This window comes from Saimiri boliviensis, chromosome 4 (assembly GCF_048565385.1).
Source record: "Saimiri boliviensis isolate mSaiBol1 chromosome 4, mSaiBol1.pri, whole genome shotgun sequence".
Classification (NCBI taxonomy): domain Eukaryota; kingdom Metazoa; phylum Chordata; class Mammalia; order Primates; family Cebidae; genus Saimiri; species Saimiri boliviensis.
In genome coordinates, this window is record NC_133452.1 from 57,390,509 (window position 1) to 57,407,960 (window position 17,452).

A 17,452-nucleotide genomic window follows, 5' to 3' on the forward strand; every position below is an offset into this window, starting at 1 on the left:
TAACATTACCTCCTCCCAAACCCTAGTTTCAAGCACCTCCCTCCCAGAGCACCAACTCCTATGTCATGTACTCTAGAATGTCCACTCTAGTAATTCTTTGGCCGCATGGAGACCTCCCTGCTTTTTTTACCCTACCCCTCTCACGTCCTTTCTTCCCTCCTGAAGCAGCTTAAATTATCAACATAATCATTCTTTCAAAATACACTTAACTAGACCGGGCGCGGTGGCTCAAGCCTGTAATCCCAGCACTTTGGGAGGCCGAGGCGGGTGGATCACGAGGTCAAGAGATCGAGACCAGCTTGGTCAACATGGTGAAACCCCGTCTCTACTAAAAATACAAAAAATTAGCTGGGCATGGTGGCACATACCTGTAATCCCAGCTACTCAGGAGGCTGAGGCAGGAGAATTGCCTGAACCCAGGAGGCGGAGGTTGCGGTGAGCCGAGATCGTGCCATTGCACTCCAGCCTGGGTTAACAAGAGCGAAACTCCGTCTCAAAAAAAAAAAAAAAAAAAAAATACACTTAACTAGCGTATCTGCTTGTTCCTCTGTTGTACCTACTGAGATTCCTGACTCATTCACAGCATCACAGCCATACCAAAGCAGCTGCATGCAACTGGTGGGAATCTACTTTCCCTGCAGTCAGTTCTGCCTTGCGACTTTGCTTCCTGCTTTATGAAAAATTAGAAAAAAGCAGAAGAGAACTCCCTCCATCCTTCTTCCCCAAATCTGCCAACCGGCCTGCATCTGCACCCGCACCTCTGCCTCCCCTCCGTTGTAAGTGTTCCTCCTCCTGTCTGTCTGCTCACTGTGCTCTGAACCCCATCCTTCCTCACCTTGATAACGGGTTTGCAGGGTTTCACTCCTCAAGTTATGCCCTCTTCCTTCTGAATCATCCAAGTCTTATTCTTTACTTAATCATTACCATCAACATGCAAACATGCCTTTCTATCTCCTAACCATCAAAAAGAAAAAAGCTCGTTTAAAAAAAAAAAAAATATATATATATATATATATATATATATATATATATATATATATATATAACTCCTTCGGCTAGGAGCAGTGGCTCATGCCTGTAATCCCATCATCTGTGAGGTCAAGGCGGGCAGATCACCAGTTCAAGAGATCAAGACCATCCTGGCCAACATGGTGAAACCCTGTCTCTACTAAAAATACAAAAATTAACCTGGGCATGGCAGTGCCGGCCTGTACTCCCAGCTTCTTGGGAGGCTGAGGCAGTAGAATCGCTTGAACCCGGGAGGCAGAGGTTGCCGTGAGTCAAGATCACACCACTACACTCCAGTCTGGTGACAACACGAGACTCTGTCTCAAACAAAAACAACGAAAACCTTTTCTAAAGCTTGCAACCCCTCTAACTTCTGCCCTACCACTCTGCTCAGCTTCAAACAAAATGTCTCGAGAGTGACGTATCGTTGCTGTTTCTACCTCCCAGACTCCCACTGTCTCCTATACTCGGCCCTTTCTGAAGGGGATTCCACCCCCCTTCACCGAGACTGTTCCTGTCCAGGTCACCAGGGACCCTCCTGCAACCAAAACCGTGGTCGCCTGTCTCTCCCGGGCTTTCTCAGCACTCCCTCCTCTAAGCACCAGGTGGCGCCCTTGTCCTGGCTCCTCTGGTACTCGCTCCCGGCTTCTCCTCTGGCAGGTGGTTTTTTCCCAGCCCCCTTTGCTAGCCTCTCTTCTGCACACCCTCTAAGGAGTCAATAATTTAGGCTCTGCAGGCTCTTATTTTTCTCTGATTTTTTTAAAAAAAATTTTATAACCGCTTAAAAATGTAAGATGTATTCTCAGCTCAGGGTTATACAAAAACAGGCTTTGGCTGGGAGCAGTGGCTCACGCCTCTAATCCCAGCACTCTGAGAGGCTAAGCTGGGAAAGATTGCTTGAACCCAGGAGTTCGAGACCAGCCTGGGCAACATAGTGAGATCCCTCCCCCATCGCTACAAAAATATATGTATTTTTTTAATTAGCTAGGCATGGTAGTGCATACCTGTAGTCCCAGCTGCTCAGGAGGCTGAGATGGAAGGATCACTTGAGCCCAGGCAGTGGAAGCTGCAGTGAGCCGTGATGGTGCCACTGCACTCTAGCCTGGGTGACAAAATGAGACCCTGTCCCGAAAAAAAAAAAAAAAGATTTGAGTTGCATTGACCCTGGGCCATGTTGATCTCTGCTCTGGATAGTGAATGGCTCTGTGCATGGTCCTGGGCCCTCTTTTCTACCTATACTCTCTCCCTAGCTGATCTCACTGACTCCCATGGCTTTAAAGAACAATTACACACCACTGATTACACAATTATACCTCCAACTGTGACACCTCTACTGCATTCCAAACTCCTATATCCAAGTGTTTACTTGACATTTTCAAGTCAGAACTCAGTGTGATTGTAATAAAGTCACAATCTCATCTACCATGTATTAATAATAGGCATATCAAACTTGACATGTCTTTAATAAAACCCACTCCTTCTCCATCTCAATAAATGGCACAACCCAATTGCTCAAATTAAAGCTCCAGGGTCACTACTGCTTTCTCCTTTCTCCTTATCTCTAAAATGAATCTTGATTTCTTTTTTGTTTGTTTGTTTTGTTTTTTTGAGACGTAGTTTCACCCTTATTGCCCAGACTGGAGTGCAATGGTGTGATCTCTGCTCACTGCAACCTCTGCCTCCTGAGTTCAAGCAATTCTCTTGCCTCAGCCTCCTGAGTAGCTGGCATTACAGGCATCCACCACCTTGCCCAGATAATTTTTTGTATTTTTAGTAGAGACAAGGTTTCACCATGTTGGCCAGGCTGGTCTTGAACTCTTGGACCTCAGGTGATCCACTGCCTTGGCCTCCCAGAGTGCTGAGATTACATGCATGAGTCACCGCACTGAGCCTTGAATCTTGATTTCTGACCACTTCCAAGTCTCTACTGCTACTCTTTGGTGCAAATCACCTCATCTGCAATTTAAATGGCCACCAGAGCCTCCGAGCTGGTCCAATTGTCTCCACTCTTGTCCTTCAAGGCTTATTCTCTGTGCAGGAGCAGAACAATTCTTTGAAAACATAACCAACATTATTTCTCCTACACACACTTTCCAGTGGCACTTAAAGTAAGAAACAAGCTTATTTTATCACAGCCCATGAGACCGTACATGACACAGCTCAGACCCACTTCTCTGACGACATACCCAGCTCTCTTCTCACTCACTACACTACACCCCAACAAACTCTCTGTGTTTCAAACATACCATACTTATTTCCTGCCTTGAGACCTCTGCACCTGCTGCCCTCAGATCTTCAAATGGCTGGTGTTCTTATGACTCTTCCATCCAAGCGAACCCCTTACCCCCATCCCACCTGTCATAGTTATTCAAAATGTCTTTTACTACCTTAAATTAGCTTATTTGCTTATTTCATCACTTGTTTATTATCTGTATATCCCCCACTCAACTGTAAATTCCTTGAAAATGGAGACTATGTTCAAAGGTATTCTGCCTCCTAAAACAGTGCCTGGTCTGTAATGGGCACACAGGCAATATTTGTTGATTGGATGAATGAGTAAAAGTGGTATGTCCATCGTCTATTTTCCACTTATACAATTAAAAGGCATTTTTTTCCAAGTATTGTTCCCCAGATAACCAATCAAAATGGCTAGAGGTTTAATACTGCCTCCACAAAAATAAACCCTTTGTACTAGGAACACTTTGTACTACATTCTGGGATTACAAAAATAAGTTAAACTCAGTTTCTGCCTCCCACGACTGTATGACGTGGTGAGTTAAACAATCACTTAATATTATTACAATCATGTGACACATGAATGAATAATAAAAACACGTGGCAACACTTAACGCATCCTGAGGAGGTTAGGGATGGCTACAAAAAGGAAGTGATATTTGAGCTGAATTATAAAGGAGGAGTAGAGCTTTTCCAGGTAGATTAGAGAGAGAAAAAAGAAAATTATTCCAGCAGGGGAAAACATGTGCAAAAGTATAGGGACCAGAAAAATTTATGGAGCATTAAAACAACAAGCAGTGGGTCAAGGTTACACCACAAGATATAGTGGGTTGGGGGTCACGAGAATTGATGAAATTGGTGAGAGAAGAGTGGTCAGTCGATGAAGCCATGCTTAGAAATTGGACTCATTCCTGCAAAGCAACTGGCTGATTCTGAGAAGGGAAGTAACATGGTCAGGCTTTGTTAGTAGAAAGATTACCTTTCCTGCAAGATAGTAGAGAATGGATTGGAATACTAGAAGACTGCTCTCAGAGAAGGAAGTTAGATTACTCAGGGAAGAGGAAAGGGCTGGGAGTCAAACACCAATTTTCATGGTCTCTTTCCTGATCAAGGAACAACGAGACACAGGAGACAGCACAGTCACAGAAGCTACAAAAAGAAAGAGTTTTAAGCAAATACAATGACCAGCACTGTAGCAAACCACAGATAGATCCAGTAAATAAAGGTGGGGAAATTTCAAGAGGATCTGGCGATTTGGGGCCAGGTGTTGGTAATCTTGGCAAGAACAATTTCCGTAAAGTGCACTGCATCAAAGCAAGAGAAAACACTAGAAGGGAGCCTAGAGTGAAAGAATAAGACTTTTCAGTTTTTGCTGGGAGATACTTGAGCATGTTTACATCTGAGAAGAGTCAGTAGCTAGGAAGCAGGAATGAATAACAGGGTTACCAAGACAGTGGGGCAGCATGCTTTATACAGAAAATGAACACTTTTTCTCTTAAAATTGGAGAGAAATTTATGTGTAGGTGTAGCTATAAATCATGTATAGAATTTGTGGGGAGGGGCTGGGGGCTGGTAGCAAAAAGTGGGGGAAATTCCTGTCCATTGGTGTTGGAGTCTCTGAGGGGGTTACCCATAAACAGTGCTCCTTTCCAGAATCCAAGTTCTAAACAGGTTGAAACATAAATAAAATAGTAAATACACAGACCAAGAGGTTGCCTTATTTCCAAAGCAGCTAAGCAGCAGGCATGGCTTTAGGTCTCTTAGCCAAGTGGAGCAGCTGACATTCAGTTCCAGAATTAGGCAGCTGTGCCCACCCAGACAGGCAACACCCTGAGGCTTAGATGGGAGTTCTGCCCAAAACAGCTCTTATGTGGAGGAACACAGGAAAACTCAGGCTTTCTGCTGACAGCTTGCTCCCAGGACAAAGAAAGGTGGAATTGAGCAGAGCCTGTAGAGTTAATCTTCCCAAATTTACCCATCAAATCCATCCCTCCCCTCTCACAGGAGTAGAATGAGGAAAGGGGTAGAGAAGTCTGGAGTTTCACTCACTGGGCTCCCTGCATATAGAGGAGACATCAGAAGTGTGGAAGAAGTGTCCCCACTAACAGTTGATGACCTCCAAATAAAACAAAAAAGAAAGTGATCTGTTTAGAATCAGATGTGGGTGGGTGAAGGAAATGTTGACTTAGAAGTAATGACAATGTTTAGAATTACTATTGGGTGACTAGAAGAACAATCCCTGCAGCATTGAGGGGCCATCCAAGGCTGAAAGTCATGGGTTTGCAGGAGCATCCATCTCCACAGTTGCATGATCTTTAGGCAAAATCATAGGTTTGTGGTTGGATTAAAAACCAAGAAAGCCTGTGTCACAAGGTGAGTTTCAGGAAGTAGTCAACCACATGAAATGGAGCTGAAAGGTCCGATAAGAAGAGAATGGAATGATGTCATTGGATTTAGTAACTTAGATGTCATTAAGCGAACTTCTCTTTTGGTGGAGTAATGGAGTAGAAATCAGATAGGAATAGGTCAAAATGGGGAATATAAAGAGAAAATAGAGACAACATATATGAACAACTTCCCGTTTTTGAAATAATTTGCTATGAAGAGAGCAGAAAAGTACTGTGGTAACATTAGGGAAATGTGTAGATAATTGAAGGTTTTAGCTAAGTTTAGGTGTCAGGTCTGAAATGGTAGAGCATTTCTGGGTTGTGAATGCTAGGGAAGCAATCGATAGAGAGGAAAGCACTGACAATGCAGGATAAATAGATGCCTACTTAGAGCATTTTAGACTTATGTGGCTCTGCACGAGCATTTACTGACCTTCAAAATAAGAAACAATGGAGAATCTCTTTCGGTACCTAGGAAAAATGTTTTAAGTTCTTCTAAATTCAATTTATTTATTTAAAAAATGTTTTTCTTTAGAATGCATCAGGGATTTATGCAGAAATAGATGGAGCCAAAAATGAACTACAAGTAAAACTATCTAACCTAAGTAACCTCAGCCATGATTTAGTCCAAGAAGCTATTGACCATGCACAGGACCTTCAACAGGAAGCTAATGAATTGAGCAGGTAATACCCTGGTTTTAAAAATGCAAAGATCTACATGGGCTGAAGAAAATGTTACTATTCCGTTCCATATGCCAGAGCTACTAAGATACAATTTTAGCAGGTTGGTTAAGGATACGTATGCTTATTTGTTGATATGTCGCTTGGTTGTTTGGTCCATCTGAAAGTCCATCATCGTTCATTGCCATTGTTTGGGGGAGATGGTCTTTTTGATTTTAAAAAATCTGTTACATTAAAGGCCTGTGTTCCGGGAAGAGGAAGGTGTTCGTTCTGCAATTATTAGTAGGATGAATGAAGACTTTTTGGTTAGGGTCATAAATGCTGTATAAAACATTGTCAAATAAATCAGATCCTTTAGAAGGTCTAATTCTAACATCATCTATTTATTTCATAGACAGCATTATCTTTCCACACCCAAGTGTCTTAAGTAAAGCTGGCTGGGAATTGGCAATATAACTGACTTCTGATAAATACTCCACAGTGCCCAGCAGGAACTATTTTATTTCAACACCTGTTAAGAGAAAATCAATTGGCAATTTTCCTCCCAGCACCTAGAATAGAGTCACATAACCCCTGGACACTCAATTAATGTTAATTGAAAAGTACTGAAAGATCAGAATTGAATTCATGACCCTGAAATAATAGGTAAATAATGAGATCATTATAGAGAAAGATTAGAAAAAAAGGACCAGTAAAGGTCATGAATAAAATAAGAACCAATATTAACTTCTGTTCAAAATATAAATCACTTTCTTATTCTTGATTGCCAAAATTTTCAAACACTCTTCCAAATCTCCTATGAAGAGGAAAAAAAAAAGAAATTATATAAAACCTTGGGGTATGAGTGGGTGAGACAGTGCTATATCCTGCTGGGTATCATGGCCCTAGAAAATTAGCTTTTGATGAAGGCAATAAATAGAGCTTAGAAAAAATACTGTTTTGATAATATGCTATATTGGCAGAATATTGTTTTTGAGATCCATCTTATGGCTCTCTTCATTATTCTCTATCACTTTGGTAACTACATCCCATTCATTGAGATTCCAAAATATAACACCTGCATAATGCCACTCTGCAACAAACAGTGTTCCAGCATGATTCTAAGACAGTTACTACATGCTTTACATGAAACATGATCCAAAACATCAATCACCCTCAAGTCCTTTTGTAATTAGAATATTTCTGACTATATGTTCATGAAAGCATTTCAATTTAGGGACATCTTCATTCAAAATGTGAATATCCTTCTGCATCTGTCAGGTGTACACAATGATTTACATGCCGTGCTCAAAGACAAACATAATGCATAAAGAAGCTTCTATTTCAATAACACATTTTTTAATTTGAATATTGAGGTAGTACTCGTTCTGTGCCTAGTAATAAAAGCAAAGTCATAAAGGCTTTGTTTCATGCTCTTATATCTTACCACTCTCATGAGCAAAATTTAAAATATTAATAATATTAATACATATTTGTAACATCTTGTTTCTTTTTTCCCTTTCCTTTAAAATGTTTTCTTATCTGTCTTCCCCAGATTTTGCTCTCTGAGCCACTTTCTAAGAAGAGGTTGTGGGGAGGAACAGGTAGTGAGTATTTAGATTAGAATGCCCTCTGCAGAACAGAGCCACATGACTTCTATAGGCCCTAGGCATTTTTTTTTTTTTTTTTAGCAGAGTCTCATTCTGTCACCCAGGCTTGAGTGTAGTGAGGTGTAGTGAGTGTAGTGGCATGGTCTCTGCTCACTGCAACCTTCGCCTTCCAGGTTCAAGCAATTCTCCTGCCTCAGCCTCCCGAGTAGCCGGGATTATAGGTGTGCGCCACCAAGCCTGACTAATTTTTGTATTTTTAGGAGCGACATGCCAGTCCAATCGCAATTCAGGAAGTGATGTAGGTCTAATGATAAACCCTGATGATTACCAGATGCCAGGCATGGTCTACCAAGCATTTACATATTTTATTCCTGTTATATCTTACATTATTAGCCCCTGTGTGTGCGTGCCCAGTGTGTGATGGGTACTCAGTCAATGTTGGATTAACCTTACACAGGCCAGAGAGGACCAAAGGCAGAGTTTAGGGTATGGAAGGGCAGGGGTGGGGGTGGACTGAGCTAGGGCTGTGTGCTGAGGAAGGGCTGGGTGCTGAGACAAGCTTGGTCATAGAGACCCCAACCCAGGTGGCGCTGAAGGAATTAAGAAGCAGATACACAGATAGAGTGCAAAAGTGGGAAACAGAGGAGCGTCAGGGGACTGACAGCATTTCCCAGCTGAAAGCCCAGAGCAGACTCTGACCCACGTATTTATTCTTTGTGAACAAGTGATTATTTTTAATAAGCAGGTGCTCAATGTTTCTTCATAGAATAAAGATAGACTAATCAGGCAGATAATGCCTGTTCACTACTAAAATAGAAATAAGCTAGAAAGCACTCTTTGCAAGTCAGCAATGGGGACTAGAGCATATATCCTGTGTTTGGGGAACTGGTTTAACTAGTGCATGACCAGTACATATTGCTTACTTGTTCTAGCAGTTTTCTGCCTGGGGATAGTTCAGTGTTTCTTGCCATTGCCTCTCAGCAAATAACATGTACTCCACCACACACACATCAAGACCTTCTCCCAACCAGTCTTCCTGGTAAGCTAGGTAAACAAGCACAGCTTTATCATGGTGAACTATTTCTCGGAGGATTTGGAATCCGCACCTGCAGACTACACAAAGAGAAATAAGACAAATTAATAACACAATCATAACAGCAACCAGAGATCCTCCAAGTGTTTTTACCCAGGTCACTGGATTTAGGACTGCTAATCCATCAGCAGCTCCCTCAATCACTTCCATTCCCAGAATTAAAGTTAAGTGTGCTTGAGAAGCCTGAAAATCTTGCTTTTTTTATTTAGCTATATCCAAAGATAAGTTTCCAGCATGCCTTTCCATGTTATGCTTTATTTTTTCCCAATTATGCTTAGCTTCCTTGTAAGGATGAGGAGTAATACAATAATCAGAAGTATTCCAATCACACTGTAATTGAATTCTATATTCTAAACTAACAATTCTGTCCCCTAACCAGAAGACTGCTTCCTGAAGATCACTAATTTGGTTAGCTATATTCTGATCTATCTTTGTTTGAGAATGCCACAGCAAAGTGGAGTTCTTTTGCTTATTGTTGACAAACTCAGCAGTTGGTATGAAGGAGTGCAAGGCTACTCCAGCCACGGTTGCAGTGGCTGTGACTGCAATCAGACCCATAATAATTAAAATTAAAGTTGTAATAAATCTTCGGGTACATTTGAAAACCTTTTGTATAATTTCAGTAAGAATACGCACTGAGGGAGATGCTTCCCAGGGACAAGACAGGTTTATAGGTAGGCTTACAGGTAGCCATATTCCCTCTCAAGCTCTAATAGTATAGAGTTGTGAGAGTTAAACATAGAAGCATTAACACACAAGAAAATAACTTACAATTTTTTATGGCACTTTGGAGTTAATAAAATAAATCTGTAACTTTCCCACCACCGAAAGATGAGGGGGTTTAACACAACTCTGTATCCAAAGAGTTTTATTATTTACAATTTTGAATGAATAATAATTACTGGAACAGGATCTAGTATAGTTTCCTTTCAAGACCTCTGTGGTTTTTAGGGCCATAAGTATTTTCCAAAGTTCTTTTTGTTCAGTTTCCATTGTCAGCCAAACCATGCTCGGCCTAGGTTTTGTTATGCCCCTAATTCTTCAAACAATAGTAGTGTTTGGTTTTGACTTGGGACCGTTATTATTTTTTGTGTAGCACGTAATTGACTCTGTGTCATGACAAAAGGGCTGATTGATGCAATTAATGCTAGATATTCCCTTAGGGGACCAGTCAATAATAATTCTATCATTGCACAGCACCTCAGCCTCTGCCGTGACACAATCTTCCCTGATTAATATTTTTAACTTAAAGGACCATTCTTTATTTTGCCTACATTCAGGTTTGGGTGGGCAAAACACGTTGTTTTATTTCCCAAATTATCGTAAGAAATACCAAGGACAGAAATCATATGCAACTGAGCTCAAGTCTGATTTTTTCCAGGTACTATGGCTAGCCATGTTTGAATTTTTTTATTGTAAACATCCTTTAGCTGCTACTAGGCATATAGGTAGATGTTCAAAACTGAGAGGGATAGTCATGAAAATACATTCTTCTTGAGGATGAGACGAGCCTTGATTAACTATCAGCTCCGGCATCCACAAGCTATCATCAGTGTATACATCTATGAGGGATCTAACCATGTCATAGGTTGCAACAGAGGAGTGCAAGGAGTATATGCCCAATATGTGAAATTTCGTTTCACTTCTGTAGTTAAGTAAAGCAGAGGGAGTGGAGAAGGAACAAAGAAATCTTTGACTGGTTGTGGTTAATTAGTTGTAACACCACCACACTCGGACCAACCTGACATTCTGCCTTCACATTTCAAATGCTAGCCACTGTGGTGCTCTGTCCTGAGCTTCGGTGTCTGCAATTGCCTTTCTGACAGCTTCTTGTAATCTAGCTATAAGGTCTGCTTACGGCTCCTTTGGTCCTTGTCTCACTGCACTAAAGGATGGAAATTTTTCACCTTCCATTGTAATCTTTTCCCAAGCTCTTAAACACGCTTTCCCAATCTGCTCTATGGCTAAATCAGCCATAGTGGCCTGTGCTTGTGAAAGACCCTATGCATCAATTCCTGGGAGCTGCTCCACGGTAATATTAATTGGAGGCTGAGCATTGGCATTCATACTAGCTTGAATATTAGCCTCGTCAGCCTACCAGTTCTTAAATTGTAAGAATGGAGAGGGAGATAGGCAAGCTCGAGTTAACGTGCCCCAGTCAGCAGGAATTAATCTGTGAGAGGTGGCCACAGTTTTTTTTTTTCTTTTCTTTTTTTTTTTTTTTTTAATGGTACTTTAGGTTCTGGGGTACATGTGCAGATGATGCAGGATTGTTGCATAGGTACATACATGGCAAGGTGGTTTGCTGCCTCCATCCCCCCATCACCTATGTCTAGTATTTCTCCCCTTGTTATTTTTCAACAGTCCCATAACAAACGGAGATCCCAGGTCATATTGACTAATGGATTGTTTAAATTCTTTTAAAAGTTTAAATGGAAAAGGCTCAAATCTTACCTCAAACTGTCCTTGTTGACTTTGGGGGTGTATTATAACAGGAAACTGCCAAGCCTCTAAATCTTTGTCTTTACCAGCTGGTGAATTCCAGCCTGAATAGACCCATTACTGCTCTTTCAGTTTCACTTTCAAGATAGCCTCTGATTCCTCTAACGGAGAAACATCAGGTGGATCTGGCCACTCTTTGATGAAATACTGAGGAGGCGCTGATGGACAAACTCCTTCTTTTTCCTCATTTAGTCTTTCTTTTTTCTTAACTGGGTTATCTTTAATTTCTTCATTCCAATTATATTCTCCTTCTTCCCCTGAATCTTCCTCCTTATCAACAGTTTGAAACGGCTCTGCTGCTGAATGCACCATTGCCCAAACTGACTATACTGGGATTGGGATTTCCTCAGCTCCTTCTTTACATGCTTTTTTAAAAGTAGTACCCGCTTTTTCCCATTCTTCTATGTCTAGAGTTCCCTGCTCAGGAAACCAGGGATAATATTTTCCAATTGCATTAAAAAGCGGTGTTATGCGGCTAGTACTAACTTAACTCCTCTTCTAAGCAAATAATGAAGCAAGCTAAGATAGACTTTGCATTTGCTTGAAACTTGTCCCATTGTGACCTTCTGAGCTCCTCCAACTTACCCTGGGAGGTTTTTTTCAAGAGTTCTCGGATGTCCTTCAGCTTAGATTAGCTGCTTCTTTCTCCATCGTTCAGGTGACCCTTTGTCCTGGGTTCGAGCCCCACATTTGGGCACCACTTGCCAAGACCAGCTCAGTCATAGAGACCCCAACCCAGGTGGCGCTGAAGGAATTAAGAAACAGAAACACAGATAGAATGCAAACGCGGGAAACGGAGTGGAGCGTCAGGGGACTGACAGCATTTCCCAGCTGAAAGCCCAGAGCAGACTCTGACCCACGTATTTATTCTTTATGAACAAGTGATTATTTTTAATAAGCAGGTGCTCAATGTTTCTTCATAGAATAAAGATAGACTAAACAGGCAGATAGTGCCTGTTCACTACTAAAATAGAAATAAGTTAGAAAGCACTCTTTGCAAGTCAGCAATGGGGACAAGAGCATATATCCTGTGTTTGGGGAACTGGTTTAACTAGTGCATGACGAGTTCCTATTGCTTACTTGTTCTAGCAGTTTTCTTCCTGGGAATAGCTCAGTGTTCCTTGCCATCACCTCTCAGCAAACAACATGTACTCCACCACACACACATCAAGACCTTCTTCCCAACAGCTGGGGCTGTCTCATTCCTGAGCCCCAGGATGCAGCCAGGCCTCAGGAGTGAGACAAACCTTGACAATACGTGCCCTAGACAAGCTCTGCATACTCTCCCAGAACCTTGGCTTCCTCTACGAAAAGGAAACAACAATGCCGATTTGGATAAGCACTAGGTAGTGATGATCATGGGTTCATTCCTCTGCCTGACATCCATCACATAAACAGATTCCTGCTGAAAGAGGAGCAGAGGCTGTTTTTAAATCATCATTCCCTTTTCCTGCTGCACTGCCAGACAGGCAGCTGTCACAGAACCAAAATGGGGTTCAGCAAAGAGAAGAATGCAGAGCAGGTGTGACCCTCAAGAAAACCTTGTCACGCCAGGTGACTTTGAATAACAGGAAGGAAGCATCTGTGATCCTAGAAGTACTTAACAAACAAGCATTAAAAATGGCCCCATTCCCCAAAAAGGTAAGAAGGAGAAATAACAATGTTTGTTTATTAACAGAAAGTTGCACAGTTCAGATATGAACGGGCTGGTACAGAAGGCTTTGGATGCATCAAATGTCTATGAAAATATTGTCAATTATGTTAGTGAAGCCAACGAAACAGCAGAATTTGCTTTGAACACCACTGACCGAATTTATGATGTGAGTATTCCCTTAAGTTCATTTACACTTTGCCTTTTCCACTTTATGACTTCTCTGCTTTCCCATGTCATCTCTTGAACTTCCAGTGTGAAATACAAATGGCAGAAAGAGTGGAAAGGGCAGGGGAACTAAGGAAAGACCATTTCATAAAGGCCATTAAGGTTTCAGTCTGCAGGTTCTTCAAGATATGCTGTACTCCCGTCAGCAAATGCCATTTTCTTTGACAGATTGGTTTTTTCAAAGTCCCTGAAAAAAATATATATATGTATTTAAAATTAGCGTCTGCTGATAGAGACGATGCTTTATGCATGCATTTAGATTTTTTTCAACTCAAATCATTTATTGCATGGCTTCTATGTGACAAGCCTTGGCCAAGGCTTTGTTCTGGGTTCACTTAATCTTTCCAAAAAAAAAAAAATTACCTTGAAAATGCCAAAGACATTGCTTTCTCATGGTAACATTTATATCTGACCAGTTGTGAAAATGAAGCTGAATGAATTTTGCTTGGTGTTTAGCAGATAAACTGTGTCATTGAAATCCTACAACCATGAAGAGCTTATTTCCTCTGCTGTCATTTTTACTGTCTTCTCCCAATTCCTCTGTAGGCGGTGAGTGGGATTGATACTCAAATCATTTACCATAAAGATGAAAGCGAGAACCTCCTCAATCAAGCCAGAGAACTGCAAGCAAAGGCAGAGTCTAGTAAATATCTTCCCTTTCCTATGTCCCTTCTAACGTACAGCTGCTTCCGTCCTTTCATACATGTAGACAGAGATTTCCAAAATCTAAGATTAAAGAATAAATAATATTATAACTAAATAACATATCAATAGTTCCTGCTCAGAGTCAAGTTATAAAAGAGTAAAGATTTGGTACTTAAAATTGTGATTTTAAAAAAAAACAATGACGGCCAAGTAGTAAACTATATGGAAACATATGGCTATCTCACCTATTGCTGATATTCCTGCTAATCAAATAGGCTGATTAGTAGACACTTACCATAAATCCCAATTTTTAAGGGGAAATGTCATAAAATACACTTAACACTAAAACTATATGGTACAGAATCTCCTCTTTCTTGAACAATTCAGAAGGCCTTGTAGTTTGCATTCTACACAGTTTACTGTATTTATGACAGACCTAATGACCATAAGGAAGGAAGTTTTTCCAAAGGCCAATGTTTGCACCTGATAAAGCGTGTGCATCCAAGAGTGAGGGAGAGAAGAAAAAATAAAAGCAAAATCACATTAGACAATTTTGAATCTTGTGAGTTACTCTTAAAAACAATTGAATGGACTAAAAAATTCACTAAACATTATTCATCTCTGAGATAATGAACTAATTCCTAAGGATTTTTGAACATTGAGTAATGAGGTTGGAAATTCGTCATCTAGCAAACTTCTAACTACCACCTAAAAACAAAAGCCAAGTTTGAAAACAAAAACCTCACCCAACTTTGTCAAAGTAATTAATCTCATTTAATCATGCATATTCTTTTCTTTTGCAAAGAGCCATTATATAGAGAAGATAAATGCACTTTGCTTTCATACGCAGATACTTAACTGTTTATTTCCCGTAAAACAACTGTTATTTTATTTTTGTGGATAAACAAAGGCAATAAAAAGTGCCATTGTTTCTCTATTCTAATTATTACATGTCTAATTAATTTATTATCTAAGTCTATCATGAACACACTCTATGGAAAATATTTAGAATATCAGTGGTGAAGAATTAGAATATTAACAGTAAAATATTTCTAAATAAATGTTGCTATATCTATGTATTGCTTTTGTTTCTTGTATTGTAAAGACCAGAATGTGTCAGTCATCATGACACAGTGACTTAAATATTTTATTTTATTTTTTGATAACTTGTAATATAGTCTCTCATTATTGAGTTACTGTCATTATTGAGTTATGGAACCTCATAAAAAACACTTTACTATTTTGGGAATGACATCCCGTCAAAGTTCCATGTTTTATGTCTTATAAATCTCTCTGCATTAACCTGTTTGACTGTTTTGCAGACCTTTTCACCTATTTCATGATCTCATTTGGCCAAATCCCTTCAAGTACTTATTTGCAAAAGGAATAACAATAAGGAGTTAGTACTGTGTGGCTTAGAACTTTATAGGACTGTCAGGGCTGGGCGCGGTGGCTCATGCCTGTAATCCCAGCACTTTGGGAGGCCAAGGGGGGCAGATCACAAGGTCAGGAAATCAAGACCATCCTGACCAACTTGGTGAAATCCCATCTCTACTAAAAGTATAAAAATTAACCAGGCGGGGCGGTGAGCACTGGTAATCCCAGCTACCCGGAGGCTGAGGCAGAATTGCTTGAACCTGGGAGAGGCTGCAGTGAGCCAAGATCGTGCCACTTAACTCCAGCCTGGGTGACAGAGTGAGACTCAAAAAAAAAAAAGAGAACTTTATAGGACTGTCTTCCCTTGAAAATACACACATTTGTGAGGTACATTCAAGTTTTAAAATTAAACCAAGGTCATCTGCTAAATGACGTTATCATTTCAGATTACCTTTTCTTCGTTTCCAAATTCCTTTCAATGATCAGTAATCTTTCCCAATTTTCCTTTTCATTATATATATCACATAGTTGATCATCAATATAATCTCAGAAGCTGCTATTTAAATGAATCTTCTACTTAACTCATTTGAAAAATGAGAAGTATTTATGTAAGATAGTAAATTCCAAATAGAACACACTTCTTTTGAAATATTTCTTCTTATAAACACCAAGCCCAAAATAGATTTTCTGTCTCTTCCCAGGTTCAATTTGTATCAAGAGCTCCAAATATAGAGTTAAATATATTCTTTCTCAGTATGTCAGCCAGGACCTTTTTTGTTTTTGCAGTCATGAGACCCAAAAATAAGAGCTACAACATTGTTCGTATACTAATGTTTGGAAACTGAAAGAGGAAGGAGGCAGGGTGCGATACAAATTCTCCACACTATCCGGAGAAAATGCAAAAGAAGTGCTTGTGTTTGGTTAACTGTACTTCGTGACAGCACCACCCATTATACACATATTTGGGGGGAAAAGATAATAATAAACCAAACCCTTTAAGACTACATAATAGAAAAGAAAAAGGGTGCCATCAGAGAGTGTAGCTTTACAATCCCATTGGAAAGAAGGAGAAAAGTGTAATTAGAAGTGATAAAACTATTTTGCTGTTTGTTAAGAAACAAAATTCTTAGTGCTTTGGAATTAAACAAAGCACAAACAGAAGCAATGAATTACTGGCAGAGTTGATCCTTTAGTTCAGATGATGAGATAATTACATCCTGACCTAATGGAATTTGCTCAAGGATAACTCCAGTTTAGCAACTGTGCCACAAGCACTCTTTCAAGAACAATTTTGTAAGCAAAAGACTCTCGACCTGATGCAAATAGGAAATCTAATAGAACTGTATGTATGTATAATAAATTTAACCATCCATTGATCCCTACCCACAAAGAAATCTCAAGACTCAGATGGCTTCCCCAGTGAATTCTTAAATATTTAAAAAAGAAATAACACCACTCTCATACAAACTGTTCTAGAAAACAGAAAACTAGAAAGCACTCTCCAACTTGATTTATGAAGCCAAAAAAACTTGGTTACCTAAATCACATAAGGATGTTATTAAAAAGGAAAATTATAAGCCAAATTCTCTTATGAAAGGGATGCAAAAATTCTAATTAAGATATTAGCAAATCAAATCTAGCACATATATAAAGTGCAATATATGATGTCCAATTTGAGTTTATTTTAGGATTTCAAGAATAGTTTAACGTTTAAAATATCAGTTGTAATTTGTCACATTTATAGAATATAGCAGACATTCATATGATCATCTAACTACATGTAGAAAAATTATTTAACAAAGTTGATACCCATTTAAAAAAAGACTCAGCAAACTTGGAAACTTTCATAATCTAAAAAATAAAATAATATTCAGCAAATATATAAAAATGGAAATGAACGCTTTTCTACTAATGTTAGAAACAATACAATGACACCCTACCTTACCAATTCAATGTGTAAAAATCAGTTTAATTTTATATACAACAATGGGAGATTAATTTTTAAAATAAAAGTGTTTTCAATAGCATCAAATAAATAGGAATAGATTTGATAAAA

At 39.7% G+C, this 17,452-nt stretch overlaps 1 protein-coding gene across 3 annotated transcripts in view; it reads left to right on the forward strand.

Moving 5' to 3' along the window:
- Nucleotides 1–17,452, forward strand: part of LAMA4 (laminin subunit alpha 4) — a 161,516-nt gene that overhangs the window by 94,974 nt on the left and 49,090 nt on the right. For all 3 annotated transcript variants that reach the window (XM_010346489.3, XM_074397586.1, XM_074397587.1), the window contains exons 14-16: nucleotides 6,166–6,314; nucleotides 13,174–13,315; nucleotides 13,921–14,017. In XM_010346489.3, the coding sequence (XP_010344791.1) occupies nucleotides 6,166–6,314; nucleotides 13,174–13,315; nucleotides 13,921–14,017 (388 nt within the window). The remainder of the gene's footprint in view (nucleotides 1–6,165; nucleotides 6,315–13,173; nucleotides 13,316–13,920; nucleotides 14,018–17,452) is intronic.